The following is a 21,110-nucleotide window of genomic DNA, read 5'->3' as shown; positions in this document are numbered from 1 at the left end:
AATAAATCTACAAAATCAGAGTTACTTTTAAAATGTACTTTGTGACAAAAAGGAACTATTAACAGTTTTCATTGTAACTACATAAAATAAGGCAGATTATAGTAATAATCTTACAGTACATCAGTCTTAACAATTAGTCTCAAGATGACATTTTACTGTTCTTGATCTACCATGGTAAATGCTATGTACAGTTTGGAGGGGTAAAAATGATTTCAAGTTCAGCCAGGTACTGCAAAACTGTCATGTCCAATGCTGCATTATACTCACTAAAAATACTGCACCCAAATACAAATTTTACACTGCTTTAGTTTTTAACTTCCTGTCTTAATTCAGCTTGCATATTACTCCCAGCATTTCAGGTCCTAGCCAATGACTTCCCGTACAAATTTTCTTAATACTTAGGTTTATTAAAATACCTTGTTTCGTGTTAATCAAAAGAGAGCCTGCAGTATTTCCAATTATGCTCCTGCCCACAGACAGGTCTTTTCAACATTCCATAATCCATACATTTTGAACATATGAAGCAACACAAAATAAACATATGCACATATACTTTCAAACAAATTCAATATGAATACAGTATCTACAGTGCTTCAAGGTATACATGATTGATCTACCATCATGGAGGAGATCAAAAATTTGAGATCAAGTCACACAGTACCGAAGGAAGCAAGCTACTTCTTCAATACTGAAGTTGTTTTAATCTAAAAGGAAGAAAGAAAAAGAAAGAGGTCAGATTGTACAGCTACATGCAAACTTCAGAAACATTTAATTGAACAGTAGCTTAAACCTTAGTTTGAGAGATCTGAGTTATGCAAGATAAAAACATTCTCTTAGTGATATAAAGAGAGAAATACAAATGCAGACTTCCAAAACAACTGCTTGCACAAAAAAGCCAATTTTGTACAAAATGCATAAACACGTATTTTAGCTATTTAGAAACTGAAGAAGTGGTTTAGGGTTTTTAATAAGGAAACACCAATGCATAACTTAAGCTCAGTTCCAGTGGAACAGAAGGCAGAGTTCTTGAGTGCCAGGCTTTCCATCAGTACATGTCCATTTCACTTAACACCTAGATAGACCCTGATGATTTTGCCATTAGGCCAGCTGGATGTGGCATTTCAAAATTCCTCAAGACCTCTCTCCTTCAGCTAATAAGAGATGGTAAACAGAAGCTAATGCAGTGACTGTTCCACATGGAATGCACTTAAATTTCACTATGATCTGTACTACAGTTACTTTTGTTTGCACTTCAAGTGTGTGAGTAAAATGAAACTGAATCATTCTTTTTCCATCTTCACATTTCTGTTGCCACTGTGTTCAAGTCTCTATAAAAATATAACTGCATAGTCTAAATTTAGTAGGCATATACATGACTCAGGTGTTGTACTTGCTTCACCGCTCCTGGCTCAAGTATAGAATTTTCTTCAGCATCAATGCCATGCAATGGCTCTATTTAAATCAGATCTTTCACTAATTTTCAACAAACTGAAGCAGACTTAAAACATTCTGAAGCAGTTAATGTTGCTTCCAATGTTTCTGAGTAAAGAGAAGGAGACAGGGCAACAGAAATAGGAATCACAACCTGTACTTGTTCTATTTTTAATTCCCTTTCAAAACAGTCCCAAAAATCTCAGTCCTCTTTAAACGTAGCCTCCATTAACTAGTTGAGTTTTACTGCCCTTTACCATAAAAAGCTTCTATCCTAAAATTAATTACCATCTAGATTAAGATGCATAATATTTGCAATATTTACTCCAATTAAAAAAAAAAAAAGCAGAATTTTATATGCATAAAGAGACAGGCTGAAGACAGGCTGATCCATATTTGCTGCACATAAGTTCTCTAGAATGAGAACACAAACTGATGTTTTGGTTATTCACTCCAAAATCTGCAAGTGTTTATGGAAACTTTCTGCTTACCTTCTTAGAAGTTCTCTGGGTGACAAGCCTGTGGTATCTGTATCACTAAGACTGTCACTGCTATCTGTAGTATCTGAGCTGCTGTCTTTTTCTGTTTTTTTATTCTTATGTTTTCCTTTGGCTTTCTGTTTCTTATGTTTCTTTTTCTGTAGGAAGAAGAAAAATCACCAAGAAATCAAAAGAAATCTCTTATTTCATTGGGGTTTTTTCTGAAAGGCAACAAAAAGTAGGCTCCAAGCTTAACAAAACATAACACTTAACAGTGACCCTTTTCCACTACTCAGAACAAAAAAAATATATTAAAATCAACCATTTCACCCCAAGCACTCCACCTCCCCTAAACAAGACATTTCATTATTAGTATTTGTATCCAAATGTGAATTTTATGCAGTTTCCAGGATCTGCCTGACATCTTCAGCATACAACATTAAATTACCTGCAATATTCTGTAATCATATATTTCACTTATGGAAAAAGCAACAGCCTAGTTGGATAATTTTCTCTTCTGAAGTTCAGGTTTCAAGACACTCAGGGAACTCAGTTGCTTAAGTTCTAGTCCCAGTATATCTATTTTCTACAACCTAGCATAAAAATATTTTGACTGGAAGGCCAAAGGAAAAATAAACTTTATTTAAATTAAATACCTTTTCCTTTTTGTGTTTGTGTTCTCTCTTAGCCTTGTGTTTCTCTCTGCTCTTCTTATGTTTTTCTTTCCTACTAGGCCCAGGAAAACTTGCTGGCACTACTGGTCCTTGTTGCCAACTAGGGCCTAAAGTGCAAAGCACATGTGAACAAAAAAGATCAAAGAAGTTAATTTTATTATTTAATTCTGTATTGCTTTTAATCTAATAGGATAGTTTAAAAAACAAAACCAAGACAACCTAAGCTTTCAAATTGAAATGAAACTTTTACAACTCCTAACTGCAACCTTTCTACTGCAATTAAATGCCTTTTCAATCTATTATTAAAAAAAATGCAAGGTTAGTTCTGTATTTTCACTATCTATTTATCAGTGCCATTATAGAGTACAACAAAACTGGTACACAGGTGCCAAGGTTCCTGTTAGAGGATCACAGCATAGCACCAAAGCATTTGCTGATGCCAGTTGGATGTAACACAGACATTTAAGAGCTAAACTGTCTTATCAAAAATGTTTTTTAAAGGGAATTATCAGCTATCTTACATACAACTTCAATGTGCAAATTTACACACTAGAAGTCTACAAAACATACCAGAAGTAAAAGCTGGAGGCAACTTTGGTCCAAATTCCTCTGCTGTATCCAATTCCTGCTTTGAAGTAGGCAACAAAGAAATGCCAGGATCAGTAGTACCAGCCAGATTTTCTATGAAAAAAACAACAAAAACTTCTTTATTTGAAAGAAAAAAGGTAACAATTTTTCCATGAAGCACTGGAGAAAGTTCAAAGACGCTTTCTAAAAACCCCTAAGAAAGCAAACTGATCAGCATCCAGTATCTCTGCGGATTGTTCTGGCCAACTGGATAACTGACATCCTGAAACATGACAGCATGCTATTATTTTTTTTTTCTTTTTAATCACAGTTGACCTTCTACACAATACAATTACTAATTAAATTAGTATCAGTGCATGTGTTTACTTTCATCTAGTAATACAGTACTGTTTCCATTACTTAGAATGACTGTAAGATTCTGCATGACACAGAAGTCCATAAACACTCAAAGTCAGATGTTAAGAAAACCAGCTGTGAAAATTAGGTGGTCAAAGTATTTCCATTGTTAACTAAGTGTGTTGTAAGCTTGGTCGATTTAAGAACACCTTAAAAATATGAGAACATTTACAGCTCACTTAATAAATTTTACTATAAATCAGAGTACAAGGTTGGTATTTTCTTTCTGTTGTGGAAGTTTTCTGGCTGTGGAAGTTTTTATAACTAAAATACAAATAAAATGCAAGTTTTTCATGTTTTAGTAAAATTATTTCAACATTACATTTTACTGGAATGTCAGTATTTAGACAGTGAATTGTCAAAGACATGCAAGGTATTTTATTCTGAATTTGTTAAGTATCCACTGGAAGATAGCAATTTTCTCCATCTTACAGTTTTCCACAGGTACAAAAATTTCCCTGTATTTCTCAGTGAAATATGCTCTGACATTAGATGTTTTGTTCCCTGTCACTTTTTAACAAGGATATTCCATAGGGCAGTATGCTAGTAAAATCTAAGCAATACCCATGGCAAAGTAAATAACACTGTAACACACAAGGTATTATTCAGTCCTTATTATTCACTTCTCCTTCATGCCCAGATCCACCAGTGCTGGATGATCTGCACAAAAACACAGCACTGTCCTAGTAGTCCTGGCATAACTGATCCATAAATCAGGTTTTTACAAGATATTTATAAAAAATTAACATCCATTATGTACTACCTTGTGCACAAGATGAGGAACTGTCTGGTAAATCAGCTTGTTTGGTGGTTTCTGAATCTGTTACTGAAGTAGTTGGTTGGTCGTTTTCATCACGCTCTTCTTCATCACTCTCTTCTTCAGAGGAAGATGATTTTTCATCTGAGGAACTCACAAAGATGGCCTTAAACAAGTCCATGGGTGGTCTGCTTTCTTCTTCCTGTTCTTCATTAGCTTCTTTCTTATTTTCGTTAGTTTCTTTCTTATCTTCCTTAGATACCTACAAAAGAGCATCACAACAATCTGCATCTCAACACTAAAGGAACAATCTCTCTCTTGCTAAGCAGAAACTTCAAATGTCCTGATGTGTATTTATAAAATACTTAAATACCACGATACCTCAGGAACTGCTAGTCCAAAATAATGAAACTCTGCAACAGTGCTACACTGAGCCAATATCCTGCAAAGGTAGTGCAACTTGGTTTATACAAATAGCTGAAAACAGATCTCTAGATATTATAAATTCTAATTTGTTAATTCGAACTTCAATTATACACTGCTAAATTTAAGCAAAAGGAAAACATTATCCTTCTCCCCAAAGTATGCAACCTCCTCCACTGAAAGCAGGAAAAAATATTCCATGCCTGTGAGCAAAGAGGGTGTAAGGGACTGAATTTCATTCCCAGACTGCTGAGTTACTTTTTTCCTTCTCTCAAGCTGCTGCTTGAAGTACAGTCATATTTGCTGTCCTTGAACACTTTCAGGTGTTTTACATCTGACTTATAACCTCAGAATTCTTCAAAGTAAATCTCATATCTTTGCTTATCTTGAGTTGGCTCTTCCACAAACTGATCTGTATTAAATCAAGAGATATATTACACATTATTTCACAGTTGTGGAGGTTTACAGCTGTACCTCAGTGGGAAGAGTTTCACTCGGCCCAGTTCCACATTCTGCTGTTCCTGGCACTGGTGGTTGCTGCTGAATATCAGCTTTTGATCTCGCAAGACTAATGAATTCACTGATGGAATCTTTTTTCTCCTTCTCTTTATCTGACACGTCCCATCTTGAAGCTTTCTTTGGTTCTACAAAGGTCACAAATATTCAAATCAGTTGCAAGCCAGATTACCTTGCATTTCATGGCCTGATTTTAAATTATGCTGCTTCTTCAGTATAGCTTGACATTTTCTACATCTTCCTAATGAGTGTCTGACCTACAAAGGTCTTCTAGGTACAAGAAATTAGCATAATATCACTGACTTCAGATTTTATGTCACTGAATTTATTTTCAATTTTTTTGTTTGGGTTTTGTTGCTTGTTTGTTTTTAATTAAAAAAAAAACACGAGTGGATGAATTCTCCATGACAAAGATATGCTTTTTCTATATTGATATCTCATTTATAGTAAATTAATGAACTAACAACAAACTTACTGTTGAGAGTGTTATTCTGTTGGGTTTTTTCATTTGTTGCTGGAGTTACAGATGTGGTGGGCTCAGGCACAGTTAAGAAATTAAACACAGAATATTTATCTCGTTTCACTTTTGGTAACCCAACAATTGAAGAACTAGAGAGAAATACAAATATTTGTTGAATATTGTCTGCAACACAGAAAAGGCCTCAGATTATCTACAAGATTAAACACCTACAGTAGTCCTTAAAAATGCATACTATTTTTTCAGAGGTCATCATGTGTAATGAGGCAGATAAAACATTAGGCAGTTTACATTACATCTAGAAGAAAGAGGAAGAAAATGCTCAGCAGAAGGAAGAGGATGAGGAGGAAGAGGATAACGTAGAGCAAGTGGAAAGCAACAGAGAAGATAAAACAATAAAACAGCAAGCCTAATTTTCCACAAGCACATGAGAACCCCAGAATTTTCAAAAAGCATTAAAAATATCAGTATCAATCATCTTACTCAGGATATGGATCAGGAACATTAAATCTTTTACACAACAGCTTTTCAGGATGCCATTCAAAATTGTCTCTTGTGAGTTTGCCAAACATTTTCATCTTCACAGCTGTTTCCTTATCATCAATATCATTCTGAAAAAGTCAAGCATTTATAGCTGCTAAATAAGCAACAATTTACTGAATTGACTATTACTATTGCATAACTTAACAGGCCAGAAACATAAATATTTAAATGCAGTTTAACAGATCACTGCTTTGTGTGCACTAAGCAGTTGCACAAGTTTGCTAAACAGAAGAGTAACAAAACATTGACATTGTATCTACAAACGCCTTTTAAAGAAGGAGACCCTCCAAAATCAGGACTAAGGCAGCAACACAAGCTCCTTTTACTTCAGTAAACAGCATATACCTCTTGGTCCCGAGGAACTTCAACTTTGTCAACATCATCCTCGTATTTGGCCCGAGTAAACCTGGATGACAGAGTTGAATTTGAGGATTTGTAGAACATTGCTGCACGGAAGAACTCCTCTTGTTCTCTTCCTCGCTCCCATTCTGTCATATTTGGGTCTAAATAACGCTCCAATGTATCTACTGTGTCAGAAGGAGATAAGTGCCCAGGAGACATTACAGCTTACTTAGGTCTGAGGCTTTTCAAACAAGTACACAGAAAATAAGCATTCATCCTTGAAAGTATTTAATGAGTATTTAGTTTAAGGGTAGAATTAATCTCAACTGTGTTATTCCTTGATAAGCAGAAGCAGTTTTTAAAGATAGGAAGAATTACAGCATTTGTCAAATGCAAGATAGATAAACAACTTTACAAGCAATGCTGACGCCTCATTCATTGCCCTCTAAGAAATGTTCATAAAATTTAATGTAATTAATAAGTGTTTAAAACAAAAAGTGTAATTCAAAGCTTTATGAAATTATTAAATCACAAACCAAAAGAGTCAACCAGTGAGTAATCCTGGAGAGGTTTTGGTAACCTCAGGGGTTTCTGATATATAAAGTGCTCACTGATAAATACAGAATTCCTTATACCTTCTGAAAGTGCAGGGTATGGGTTTTCTTTTGATTTTTCCCCTCTTGTGTGGAAAGGGCAAAACAACTGCCATTCTACTGTGACTCAGGAATATTTCTGCCTTTATAGGATATACCAGTTTTACTCCTCACACGAAACAAACTAAATGAAAATGCATGTTCCATGCACAGTTTATGGAACTGGCCAAAGCTGAAGGCTTCTCTGCCAAACAGAAGATTGGAAATCAGAAGTAAAACATCCTTAAGAACTTCACTCCTACTGCACCATAAAAGTATGAAATGTCATGCATAAAATCAAGTATTGCTTTATTGATACAATTAAGTATCAGTACAAGAATTTTTTTAATATTGGCCCTGGAAAGAAGTGGGGGGAAAAATGCTGGGAAATTCAGGAATTAAACTCAAATGAACATGAAATGCAGCAGGAAAAAAAAATGAAAAAAAAATAATTTTTTTTCAGGTAAAAATTTAAATGTCAGGATTAATCACTTCAGTTACCTTTTTCTCCTTGTTTAAGACTTTTCACAAAACTTTCATATCTTCTTTGTTTTTCTGGATTTCTTGCAAATGGTTTGAAGTCACTGGAACCAGCATCTGCTAACTGTCCCCCCAACAACATTTGCCATTTTTGAGAAGCATCATCAGGGGATGCTGGCTGGAATCTGCTATTTCGTGACTCCTGAGGCAACATCCTCGCTTTCATTTGTTGTTCAGATGCTTGTTTCACTTCTTTGAGTCTTTCCCTGTCTTTCTCAGACAGATACTCCAAAACAGAAGGAGCTGGACCTAAAACCAAGAAAACAGTAGGATATAAAAATGAAATTAAAAATTAATACAGCAAATTTTACTTTAGTGGAAGAAAAAAGCCTACCACTATGTATATACTTTCAGAGAAACTACTCTTAAGCATTAAAAAACAGTACAATGGCAGAGATAGGAGATAAAAAACTGGCCACACTTCCATCTTTCATGATATTTACCACTTATTTATGTATTACTTTTTAAAGTTTACTTTCTAAACTTTACTATTGTAGATACAAATGCAAACCAAATTTACTAACTATATTTTCAGTCACTTTGCACATTTCACTGAAACTTCATTTTATAGGAAAACCAAAAAACTTCACAGCCTACCATATTCAAAATTCAAAAGCACACAAAAAAAAAAAAACCAACCAAAAGAAACCCAACATGGCACAGCACAACACATTCCCATACATAGTTTTCATTTTTAAAACTTTAAATTAAATTAAAATACAGGCATATATGTCAACAATTCATCTGTGGAGATGAATCTAAGCAATACAGGGTATTTTAGCTAGCCCAACCAGATCTAATATTTTTAATTAGAAAATAGTGTTCAAGGCTAGACAAAATTTTTACTGTTATATAAACAAAAAGGGACCCTGAAACACAAGCAAAGGTGTGGTCACAAGTATCAATACCTTTTAGGTCAGCCTCTCCTAGTCTTTCCCTCCTCTGAGATGCATTCAAAGCGTGCCTGCTTTGCTGTGTCACATCACCCTCCAGTTTTCCAGTTGATTCCTCTAATGCCTTCCGTAAGTGGCAGCTTTCATTCCCAGCTGGTACCACAGGTCGAAAGTAATGCACGGGTCTGTAATTCCGTGGCAGGTCAGGTGGTGGATAAGTCTTGGCAGGAGTAGGACAAAACAAAAATCGACTGAGAGAGATACAACTTTTGATTTAACACCTACAAATGTGTTTCAGAAAATGTCACCTCAATCTAAAACTTCTTCTATTCACATCTTAGAAGTAGAAACAGATATTACAAGTTACTGATTCCTTCAGATCCAGTCAGTAAGTGGCATCATATTAAAAAGTCTTAATACCTATTGCTTTTATTTGAGGAAATGCTCTCGGTTTTGCTTAATAACTTATTATTTTTAACAGAACTCACATGATTTTATCAATTAATTGGACTGTTGAGTACATCTGTGCTTACTGTTTTTTAATGACTTTCAAAGTCCTTTTTTCCCACTTCCTTCATTCAAGCTGTTACTTCCAAAGTTATCCCTGTACAATGTGATTTTTTTGTACACCAGGCTAATGTTCTTTCTTCTTCATTAGAAAGAGGACCATGCCACACAGTTATGTTTGTCATTCTGTTTTGTGTAAATATATATAGCACAAATGATACAAACATGATAATAGAGCTAACAAATTAACTTGTCACCAAAAATCCAGCAACGTGGACGCAGGGCCTGATTCTTATACACAACTGAATGTTGTCTCTGAAAGATCGATAAGCAAAATATGTACCTTTTTTATTTCAACTTCAAATCAAACCATTCTTGCAACTTTATGAGAAATAACAGTGAGTAGTGTTGAAGGCATTTCCTCAAAGACAGTACATAACCAAAGTCGAAATCAAGCCAGTAGTTTGACAAGTTTTAGATTTGGCTTGAAGAGTCTCCACCACTGTAAAATTTTGCTCCTTCTGTTATCTTTATTGATAATGAGAAATTTTATTTCTAAGATCATAAAAAACACTGAGCAATAGTAAACTCACAAGTCAATTGCTGATATTATTCTTAATAAAAAAATATGAATATTCACTTACCTTACTTGGAGTTGATGATTTTGATGCCAAAGAAAAACCATCCAAGATTTTGCCTATGTACTTAACTTCTTTTTCAGACCCTACAAAATGACCACAGAGTTAATCAATTTTCAGAACATGTATGCTTGGCAAAATGCATTTTTTAATGAAAATTTTCCATTTTGCAATATATTTTATAAAGCATAATTGTGGTTCTTCTTCTTCACTGCCTATTATTTAGAATTAAGGGCTCTGTATCTGGGTCAGTATTAAACAGCTAAAAATATACTACCAGAGAGACTGCTTGAAGTACCACTACTGTGCATAGATAACTTCATAAGTGCCATTTAATAGTGTACAACATGTATTTCATGCACTTAAAAAGAAAGCACCAAGAAAGTGGTATCAAGATAAAATCTACAAAGGTTGTTTGAAAATACTCAAGTATATCTAAACAAAAAAAAGTGTCTCTTAGTGAGTATTGGGTCATATTTTATAGCAATGAGTTCCAATCGTTTCCCTCAGTGGAGCTGAACACTGTGTCTCAGAATGCAGCATGTATTCTTCTAAAGTATAATTCTGGAGTTTAATCTACATTGGGATCAGTGAAGGACTTTGGAAATTATTTCCAGACCTGTATACTTCAACACAGAAGGAAGATTAGATAAAATTTCAGATATTAGGGCTGGAAGATAAAAGTCCAATGAAAATTAATTTTTTTTTAATAGAGACTACACATATGTATTTTCCCCAAATACAAGTTACACTAGCTCTTTAAACAGGACTAAATTCTTACTTTTTTTGGATTTATACTGCTTAGGTGCCGTCCAGCCATACAAGCCATCTCCTGGTTCCTCATCTTTTAGAACTGTATCATATTTTGACAGTGTTTCAGTTGCATAAATATCATCATCCTCCTCCTCTAAAGCTCCTACACCAAAAGCCTAAAAAATATTTCAAATAAAAATAACAGGAATTCAAAATTGTAAAAATAATACTTTAAAGTCATATGTCAGAAGACATTTACATGTGTATCAATCCCTCTACTAAAGATGTCCAGTATACACACATATACTGTATACAGCTTCACAAATAAAAAGTGCTACCAACTAAGGAAAAAAAATTAATTAAAAAACAAAACCAAAACAACAACAGCAAAACCTCACCAAACTCAAAAGTAAACATATTCCACTCCCTTGCCATGGAGGAGTAGTGGGTTTGGTCTGAACAGGATGAGGACAGAAGCCTAATTCCACAAGGTAACATCTGCAGTCTAAGAGCAGGTTAAGTTCTCAAAAGGAAAAAAATGTAAGTTGGCATGAGAGTTAAACAAGTGTAATTCACAGAAATATAAACTGACAATTGCTCTATACAAGAACAAAAAATACCATGGTGGAAAGTAAAACCTCTGTAGCTGGCAGATTCAACACTGCTGAAAGGATTCAGTAAAATTGACCCAAAAAATGTAAAATTAAACCATATTGATTATTGATTAGAGAAAGTAACACAAGAATTTTCTCCACTCAGCTATTTGGGTAAGGTATTTACCCAATAAAAAATATCTTTAAAAAATATCAATAGGTGAAGGCATTTAAGAGTTCTAAGGATTTGCCCACATCTTCATATTAAATAAAAACAAACCAAACCAAATCCTATTCCCAAACCACATTAAGATTTTTTACAATAACCCTACAATGATTTCCACATTAGAAAAATCAAAATGTATTTCTATTTTTCTGCACGAATAATAAAAAGCATTCAAAAATGTCCTTACCTGACCTGTGATACCTAGTTTTCTCCCTTTACTGTGTCTCAGGTCACCAAGTAAATTGCTTGAGTCTTCAGAAGCACCTGTGAAAAGATTCAAGTGTTCTCTTCCTGAGGCACCAAACAAAGCTTGTGAGGGGTCCAAACCCTTATAGCCAAGTCCATGGACATTCTCTTTTGGAGTCAAGTCTACAGGCATTACATCTTTTGGTGCAAATGTCACATTCTCTGGCTGGTATTCATCCTCTTCATCCTTGTACAAAACAAAAATATATAACACAGAAATATGGCTAAGTTTTGTCTATTTAGTTAATTCTTAAATTATATATGAAAATATATATGAAGTACAACTTCTTAGATAGCACAAGTGTAAGTTTACTTACAATAGACTAAATTTTTTCACAATAAGCATAATTAATATTTTTGAATACTTTTAACAAAACTTGAAAATGCTTGGTGAAATACTGTTCAAAAGCATCAAGTACATTTTCAAGAAGTGTGTTAACACACATTCTTACTAAAGTTAACAAACTACTTCTGCCTGTTCAATACCTCAGAACCCTCAGACAGTCCAGGTGGTAATGCACAACCATATACTTTCACTGTAGGATCTGTAAAAGAAATAAATTACAGTTCTTTACTAAATTTCTCTAGGATTCAAGAAACAGACCAAACAGAAGGAGTTTTTAAAACAAACTTTATAATCAGTCTATGAATGATAAATTTCTGAGTTCAGAAACTCCAATGAACTCACCAGGTTTCTGCCTGCGTGGCTTTCTTTTGACTCGTGGTCCAATTCCTTGTCCTTCTTTCCAGCCCATTTTTCTTAGTAGTTCAACCCCAATAGTAATTCTAAGAAGAAAACATTTTCATTATTTCTTGAGAAATTACATACATGTATACCACTCAAAATTATGTTTTTATACCCAAATTTATAATCAAATCTGAATGTAGCAGTATTTGCCTATAAACTATACCCAAGTTTCTAAATGTTTACCTTGTAAAAGTCCACACATACAAACCAAAAATCCAGGCAGAAGTCATTCTGGAAGTGTAACACTGCAGAGCTCCCTGTCTCTTTCATGGATTGCTGTGGTCAAACATTACTTTTCAAACCAATACAACACTTCAAAGTGAAAGGAATAGTTTAGTTGACTTTTATTTAAATTTGCTTACTTTGATGGTCCTATTAAATCATCAAAGGCTGTGGTTCCAGGAATGGCAGCAACTACTCCAGCAATCTGCCTGGCTTTTTCTTTTATTCTGTCTTTAGCTTTGGATGCAAAATCATCTGTGGTTGTAATATCTTTTGGTGCAATCCCAAACTCACTAAGATCCTGCAAAAAATAGACAAAATGGAAGAATTTAGATTAAAATGTTTCCTTCAAATGCTCACTTACTGAAATGGTAAAGGAAAGAAAACAGAATATAACCCTCATAGTACCTAAATATTTCAAGGCATTCAAGCAGTTGCTTTTTCACTAACTCAAGTGGCCATGTTTTAAACAGGTTCAAGAAAGTTCTGAGGGCTTTTTCATATTGAGGATACAGGAGCTTCATATAAGTGAATCTATGAAACATCCTATTAAGACTTAGCCTTATAAGACTGTATACAAAAAATAATTTTAAAGTTACTTCCATTCTAAATTCTTCAGAAGATTTCACTGCCTGATAAACCTGCTGCCATGGCAACTGCTTGCAAAAGATTTGTACTTCTAAATTTACCTCTTCATCCATGAAGTCTTCTGGTCCAAAAGTGGTTCTGTCTGCTCTTTTCTGACGTGATGAAACAAAAGCTGAAGGAGTCCATCCTTTAAAGAAAGCATCTATATAAGGTACTGTCAACTGCATCACCATATTTGAAAGCAACTCAAACATTTCAACCTTGCACCTTATGGATACATCAGCTGAACATCCACAAAACTGCAAGGACAAATATCATCAGCAATTTTGTTTCAAATACTTACAGTACAAGTAAAAGCAGAAAACAAAATCCATAATGACAATTTTTTTTAAAACTAACTTTAAATTACAGTAATGAAGAAGTTGTGAGGAGACAGAAAAATATCTAACCTTCCTTTGTGCCAACCGTGTTAAAGTAACCAGCAGAGAAACCACCAGTGAATGCTCCATGGAATCGCTGGTATCGCCCCTTTGCATCTTTAACAGTCTGCTCCTGAAGAGGAATTGGCTTCTTAATTCGTTCACCTACAACCAGAAAAATCAGAAACAAAGCACTGCATAAAGAATGGACTCTCCACTTGCCTCAGATGCCACAGCTTCCTTGCAATTAAGAACTGAATCAAATAGTAGCCACCCTAAAGTGGAAAGCATCACCAGCTTATGTTTATTTGTATACATTGCTGCTGTACACTGTTAAAGTGTGCATGTGTTCACATAAAAGTTCTAAATTCTGACAAGCTCCAGGAACATTTATTTTTCTGTAAAAGGACAACTCTAGTTAAGCAAGCAAGGCCCCTAATTCAATTTCATTTTTAAGTGATTGTTTTGAAAAATTACACATCAGAAGTGATACAAAACACAAAAGCCATCCACTTTGACGTAAACATTTGCAACTTTTTAATAACATTTCTATGAATTAAGTGCCACAGACTCAGGAGTCACAGCTGTGCCTAAGTCCTTGGACAATGCTGAGTATGTCTCAGAAATGCAAGTGCAGGATGTCCACGTCAGTACAGCTGCATACCCTTGAGCTGTCACATCTGAACTCTGCATTTTTTTTTTCTTTTAAGACTTGTGGAACACAGAAAAAGAACGACAGACCCTCAGCTCCAACCAAAACACTATCGGCACAAAACCAGGGGTACTCCAGGCCCAATCCCGCAGGCTGGAAAGCAGCTGTGGTGTCGGAATGGCACTTTGGTACTCCTGTCGCAGCAATCTGCTTTCTATCCCCAGCCTCCTGTACCCTGAGACCCCTCGCCCAGGGACAGCACCAGTCAGTCCCCCTCTCTCTGAGGCCAAGGAAGACCCCAGGGGTACAGGAGAAGGGGCAGGCAGATCTGCTGAGCCCACACGCCACAGCCTTCCCGAGGTGAAGGCGTTAAGGACACGGAGAGCAGCCCCGGACCCAGCCGAACCCGCGGGCCTCCAAGACAGCCCAGCCCCAGCGCCTCATCCCGGGCTGTCTCCCGGCCCGCGCTGCTCCCATCGCCGGCAGCAACGCGTGGTGCAAGTGCCGAGGAGAAGCAGGGGCTTTGCCTGGAGATCCCTCACCCTCCTGCAGGGGCTGCAGCGCGGTCCCAAAGATCGCCAAATCCTCCTCATCGCTGTCGCTGGACTCCGCCGCCGCCATCTTGCCGCGACGGTGGCCGCGCAGGACAAAACCGCGTCACGTGAGGGAAGCGGAACCGGCGCGGGGCGGGACCGGAGGATGGGCCCGGGCCGCGGCTCGGTGGAGGAACCGAACTCTGGGATCCTCCCCGTTCTTCGCGTTACGCGATGCTGTTGCTCCCCGCCAGGCCGCGGCCACAGCCGTAGCAAGGAGCCATCTGTGTCCCCTTGGCGGAGGAGCGAGGGTAAAGCGGGTCGGACCGCGCCCCGCCGGGTCCCTCCGGCGCATCCGGCAGTGCCGGTGCCTCCGGGCAGCCCTTGGGGCCCGGGTGCTCGGTGAAGAATTGTGAAAAATGCTGCCGTGTGCCGCTCCAAGTCTTGAGAATGCCAAAAAACGTCAAACGGCAATGGGAGGCGATAGCATCAGCTGCCGGCACAAAGGCACCGCGGAGGGTCAGGGCCTCTCGCAGAACATCTGCGGAAAAGGGCAGCAGAAATCCCGTGAAACGGATTTTACACTGTGCAAAGCCAACCCCACCCTGAATCAAGATGAGCCATTGAATGACCCTTTTCAGCAGATGCATGGCAAAATTTGGTTAACAACGCAATTTTATCAGCTGTTAAAAAGGAGCATGTGCAGGAATGGCTGCGGAAATCTCTGCATTCAAACCTTCAGTAAAATAACTTGACCCCCTTTACACTCTCTGCACCTGTTCGGGTGGTTCTGTATCATGAGAGAAACTTTGACTGAATGTATTTCATGCAAAGACCACATAAAAATCTGTAAGACCCAAGCGTTCACAAATCTGATCTTAATTGTGGGGCTTCCCACAGTGTTATCCATGAGAAACTTTTATGTCGGTTTTGATTAAAATCGATTTCTCAAGCTTACATTTTACCTTAACAGACATATTCACTACAAGCACAATATACTAAAAATGTAAAGAACAAACAAAAAACCCCAAACTACTGAAAACCCAAACAAAACCCACTTCCTTTTGTGCTGTAAATAGACTATTATCAATCCACATCTTTTCTAAGGTAGTACCAGCAGTTTCTTGAAATCCTTGAAAATAAATCACAGCACTGTCTTGAGACATTCCTGCCGTTAACAGGCCAGTCTTGTGCAGGTTTATTGGTGTAATCTCTAATCTGGTATTTGTGTTTGTCTTTATACACAGAACTAGTTTCTTTCAAAGTGAAACTGAGTTTCATGTGGTTTCAGGTTTCTATTATTTACCAGGTTCCATGCAAGCAGGGAGTAATCTCTTTGATTTAGGTCTCTAGTTCACTTTTAAACAACATAGTAGAAGCCACAGACATTTATCTACATGCATTATCTTTTCTCATCATTACTAATTAGCAAGCAGTTAGCTAGAATATATAGTAGCAAAATAAGTTGTTAGCACAGTTGCTGTTTCTCATTGTTCAGGAAACAATTGTTCCTGAATAGTCAAGTCTGTGACTTTGATTTAACACACAGGCTTAAATAAACCTTTTTTGCACAATGTTAACAGAAACTCTTTTAAGTGTTAAGTCTCTTATGTTCTAAGAGTTGGGGTAGTCAAATTCTGAAGGGTTTTTCAGTTTATGGCTTTTATCTGATGAGAATGACTTTTACATCCCAGTGGTATTTCCTTCCCCATAGTAAACTCTTTCTCCTGTTTACAATTGTTAAACCAGGTGACAATTGCTATTTGTAGTTGTTCAACAAGACAGTCAGTGTCTTTTGATCACTGTAATGAAACTAAAATATTGGTAAGTCTAGATATCTTGCATTTAAAATATTTTTTACAGCCATGTGGCTAGTGAAAAAACAAAGCCAAAAGGTTTTTGAATGAAATCTCAAGTATTTGCCCATACAAACAAGGTTCAAACTGAGCACCCAAGCCATATATAGACTTGAAGACATCAAGAAGCTTGACTAAAAAAGTGTCATCTTCCTACATCTGTTGTTACATTTTGAAAATTAATTTCTCAAATAGATAACTTCATGTTTATAAGTTTTATGAGTCACTGGTTCTTCATATTAAGAGCAGCAAATTGGTATATAAAAGAAGGGTGTAAAAAATTGATTCATTTACAGAGGTGTTAAAAACATTTTAAAGAAAAGAAGAGAAAGGTAAGTATGAGAACTACACACCAAGCCCACACCCTGAAGCATTTTAGCTTCTACAATGTGCTAATTTTCGTATTTTAAAACAATGGGGGAAAAAGGAAAAAAGAAATAACAATAATTGCACTGATTTTTATCTATGAATCTCAGCTAAAGGCAAGGCATTACCTGGGAGAAGTGATGATTTTTGCCCATGTTTGCCCTTATGTTCTTGATTCCCACTGAAACCGCAATGTCTTGATTCCAGTATGAACTCCTGTAGAATAGGCAAAGCATTTTAGCTATTCATTAGTAAATGGGATTACTTTTTTTTCACTGAATATGAAGCTGCAGTTAACACTTAAAGCATCAGCAGTGAAATGCTGTACCTGTAGCCATCGTGACCATCCAAAGCCCATGTACTGAGTGTCTGTGTCATTTTTGTACCATTTTGCCATCATTTACTAAAGGTATTGGTAAGGAAATGACCTACTGACACTTATTACTCGTCATTCCTGTCTGGTCACTTTTCAATTCATCTGTCATAAAATGCAGAAGACTTCTTTTGTTATGAGAACACGTACGTTCTCTTTACTTTCAAACTCCTCTACCTTGAAAATCTCCTACATCTTGTAAACTTTTAACAGTATCAAAGCAGATTCACAACACTATTGCTCTGTGCCCTCATGCCCTGTTTCTGCTGTTTTCAATCTTTTTTTTTTCCCACAAATACAAAGTTGGAAAAAGTTTGGGAGGGGAATCAACCTATTATCCATTTTCCTCTCTTCTAGTCCAAAATTTCCCTACAGTAGCCATAAATCTGCTTATTAAGAACTGCAATCTTCAGAAACACAGAACGATACTTATTTGACTAAGTTGCTGCAGTTGAATTCATTGACCATAAACCTGTAGGCTGTCAGGTGATAAAATCTTTTTGTGTTTCCTCTCACAAGTTTAATATTCAAAGCCATCAACAATAGTAGAAATATGTAACCATGTTGCAGGTTCAGAATTCTAGAATCCACCTTGAGAAACAGCAGGAGTTGATCCATACTTCTCCCTCCATACAGCATAACTCTAACATGCTTAATCTCTGTCTCTCTGGGACAAAAGCTGTAAAATGAGGCACCTGTTGTTCCACAAAAATCACAAAAGAATAAATATTATCTTTCCAGAGACCAGCACCTATCCTTACTAAGTTGAAGCAGATTCCTATCTTCAGTGCATCCAGGCATGCATGTCCCAGCAGGAAATTAATTTCCAATCTAAAACAATTTCCTAGTGGCCAAAGAGAAGACCAAAGGCGGAATTTCATCAATCCACGTATTTTTTCAAGATGGGGGAAGGGGAGGAGAAGATCGACTGAGTAAGCGGAGTGATACAACCATAACAGAAATATGGCATGCATAGTGTGCATCTACATATATACTACTCTGTGTCTGCAGTAAAAGTATCCAAATTCCATTCCTTTTTACTTTCGTGGGACAAAATCTGGGACAACACAAGCTCTGCCATTCTTTACCTGTTTTCAGCATGGTCATTGTTTGGATCACTGACTGGTTTATCTGTGAAGATGTGCAAAACCACATAACAGTGAGTTCTGTAAAACAAAGAGATTTAATGCAGAGATAAGATTGATTGCTTCAAATTCAGTAATTTAGGCACAACAAACTGATACTTGGATGCAAATTCTTAAGCTTTTGATGTGTTCTCAAAGACAGTGCCCTGTCCAGCTCTGAATCACTGATTTTACTGTCTTATAATAAAGATAAGTATCAGCCAAACGTCTGGTTCTATACACCCTGTTTTCTGAATGCCTGTGTTCCAGATTATGAGCCTGTTATTACTCAGTCTTTACAATGCAACAAACCAAACCTTCTGACTAATATAATCATGAGAAAATACTGAGAAAGTCTGCAGTACAAACCCTCCTCTAGGAATTCCAACAAACCGAAAAGCTACTCAAGACAATTTGCTAAACCAACTGATGAGAAGAGCAGGGACATTTTTTTTTAGGGTAAATCTGGTTTTGGAATGTTCTAAGCTCCAATTTACATTCCACGGTCAGGGAGCACTCCTACCCAGTCATTATCCAGCTCAGCCCCAAGTACTGAGACCATACAATCAACGTGTGCCTGTTGCAAAAAAGCATATTCACCATATGCAGACAAAACTTCAAGTGACTTACTTAAGAAACATGGTCAGTCCTAATGCAGTCATGATGAAGTACACTTTACCCAAGTAAGAGGAAGGCACAGTCTAATCTGGCAGTTGAGAGAGTGTTGGGTGATGCACCCAGGACCCTAAAGATGGGGGAGGAAGCCTGCAAGAGTTATCTTGGCCTCCACTGATTTTGCTGCAGAAACGTGGTGTAGCACTCACCAGCAATGAAGAAAGGCTGCCAAGATATGTTATCTTCAGTATTGTACTGTGCAGAAACTTCTGTAGATTTGTGTTTCACACATAGCCATTATAATTGTCACTGATCCTGTAGTTAACTGCCTGATCCTGGCTACAAACTCACATAACTTTATTTGGAGTAATAGCTGTAGCCTTTCAGTGAGATCCATTTTCAGCAAATCTGTGCAAAGCTGCAAGCAGCAAAACTCCCAAGATGGTCGAATTAACACTTTTAATTGCCAGATTGTATCAGCGTGGCATATGCTGGCAAATTACGAATTTATTTCTCATTTAGATTAATTTAAACTATTTTATATGTATCTTATTGGAGTTTTACGCTGATCTTGCTAAATTTAAATTTTAAAATAACTTTTAATTTGGCAGGTAAGTGCCTTTCCTAATAGCATAAAGGTAAGTTAAAACATTTTTATGCCCTCTAAATAGAAATTGGAGCAAGTTAAACTGCTTTCCCCCTTTTACCTATTTACATTTTACACAAAATTTGATACATACAACCAATATTTTTAGAATACTGAAGATAAGGTGAAGTGAGGGTGAACAAAATTCATCTGACTTTAAGAGACAGCAGATCTCTAGATCCTAATTTCTGTTGCTTACTCTAGTCTTCCTCCTTGACAACAGGCAGCAGACAGGCAGCTTAACTGGGCTGCTCTGCATAACTCTGTGGAGACAGGGACTTTTTCAAAGAAAGTTTCAGTTAACATGTAATTTCGAAGATATTATTCATTTGATAAAGAGACCTTGCCATACCTGTGTATTTTTATCTGACACAACTACACTAGACTTCTAAGAAAGATGAAAAAAGATGAAAGGTGTGTGGGAGAAGACAAAGTTGGTAATACAGACTGAAGTATTTTGCTGAAGTGCTTGAATGTCCACTGAACTCCTTAGATTAGGCCCGGCATGTAATAGGAACCAATGTTGGCGATTTCTTAGATGAGCATCCAATAACATTTGCAAAACCGGTTACACAATGGAATATTTCGAAGACAGGAGGTTTTTCAGTGCACTGCGAACACTGCAGATTTTTGCAACGTTGAGTTGATCCCACAGCAGCTTCTCGGAGCCGGGACCAGCTCCGCCCTTCACCGAGATAAAGCTGCCCTTATCAGGGACCAGGCCCGAAGCCACTCCAGCTCCCCGATCGCTTGGATCTCCCCCGGGATCCCGCCCTCCCCCAGAAAAGGGTGCGGGAGCTCGACCCCCTCCATGCCGTGCCGCCAGTCCCGCACACAGCCCAAAGCCCAGCGCTGAAGCGCGATGTGGCCATGCGGACCCTGGGCAGAGCCCCTATAATGGTCCCTGCTGCGAGAGGCACCCCCGGGGCTGGGGGGAGAACCATCACCGCGCTGCAACACAGCCACCCGCGGGAAAACTTATCTCCCCACGGCGGTCACCAGACCCGGGGAAAGCCGGCAGCAGCCCCACGGTGGGTACAGTGACACCGCCGGAGAACCGGGGGGGGGAGCGGGACGCCGGGAGAGGCCACCGCCTGTCCCCAAGCGACGGGCACCTCGTCGCCCCACATCCTCCCCGGGGGCAGCCGGTCGCGGGGCTTCCAAGGGGAGGGATCCGATCCCGGGGGACCCCGCAAGTGCCTCCCCGGGGTCCACCTGCTAGCGCGGCCGGGGCGCGGAGGGGCAGCGCTGTGGGGCGGGGCAGCTCCTCCCCGCCACCACCGGAGGTGGAGCCGGGCGGCCCCGTGGGACAG

The 21,110-nt window shown here is 37.9% G+C and overlaps 1 protein-coding gene across 2 annotated transcripts; it reads right to left on the bottom strand.

Moving 5' to 3' along the window:
* Positions 1 to 394: 394 nt before the first annotated feature.
* On the bottom strand, positions 395 to 21,098 carry GPATCH1 (G-patch domain containing 1). 2 transcript variants are annotated; one of them, XM_030457615.1, is made up of 23 exons: positions 20,913 to 21,098; positions 18,501 to 18,578; positions 17,168 to 17,255; positions 14,827 to 15,358; positions 13,663 to 13,797; positions 13,315 to 13,400; positions 12,766 to 12,926; positions 12,344 to 12,441; positions 12,142 to 12,200; positions 11,597 to 11,842; positions 10,619 to 10,766; positions 9,844 to 9,923; positions 8,708 to 8,912; positions 7,761 to 8,048; positions 6,631 to 6,812; positions 6,226 to 6,353; positions 5,740 to 5,873; positions 5,223 to 5,392; positions 4,332 to 4,587; positions 3,155 to 3,265; positions 2,567 to 2,691; positions 1,923 to 2,068; positions 395 to 704 (listed from the first exon to the last, which is right to left on the bottom strand). In XM_030457615.1, exons 4-23 carry the CDS (start codon positions 14,903 to 14,905, stop codon positions 683 to 685), a joined length of 2,859 nt encoding a protein of 952 aa, XP_030313475.1. In that variant the 5' UTR covers positions 14,906 to 15,358; positions 17,168 to 17,255; positions 18,501 to 18,578; positions 20,913 to 21,098; the 3' UTR covers positions 395 to 682. The 2 variants fall into 2 exon arrangements, with proteins under 2 accessions (XP_030313475.1, XP_008489839.1); XM_008491617.2 differs by lacking the exons at positions 17,168 to 17,255; positions 18,501 to 18,578; positions 20,913 to 21,098 and having other exon boundaries at positions 14,827 to 15,361.
* Between the last annotated feature and the right edge of the window lie 12 nt (positions 21,099 to 21,110).

This window comes from Calypte anna, chromosome 11 (assembly GCF_003957555.1).
Source record: "Calypte anna isolate BGI_N300 chromosome 11, bCalAnn1_v1.p, whole genome shotgun sequence".
Taxonomy (NCBI): domain Eukaryota; kingdom Metazoa; phylum Chordata; class Aves; order Apodiformes; family Trochilidae; genus Calypte; species Calypte anna.
Note: the sequence above shows the minus strand (reverse complement) of the source record. Positions and strands in the feature narration are given on the sequence as shown.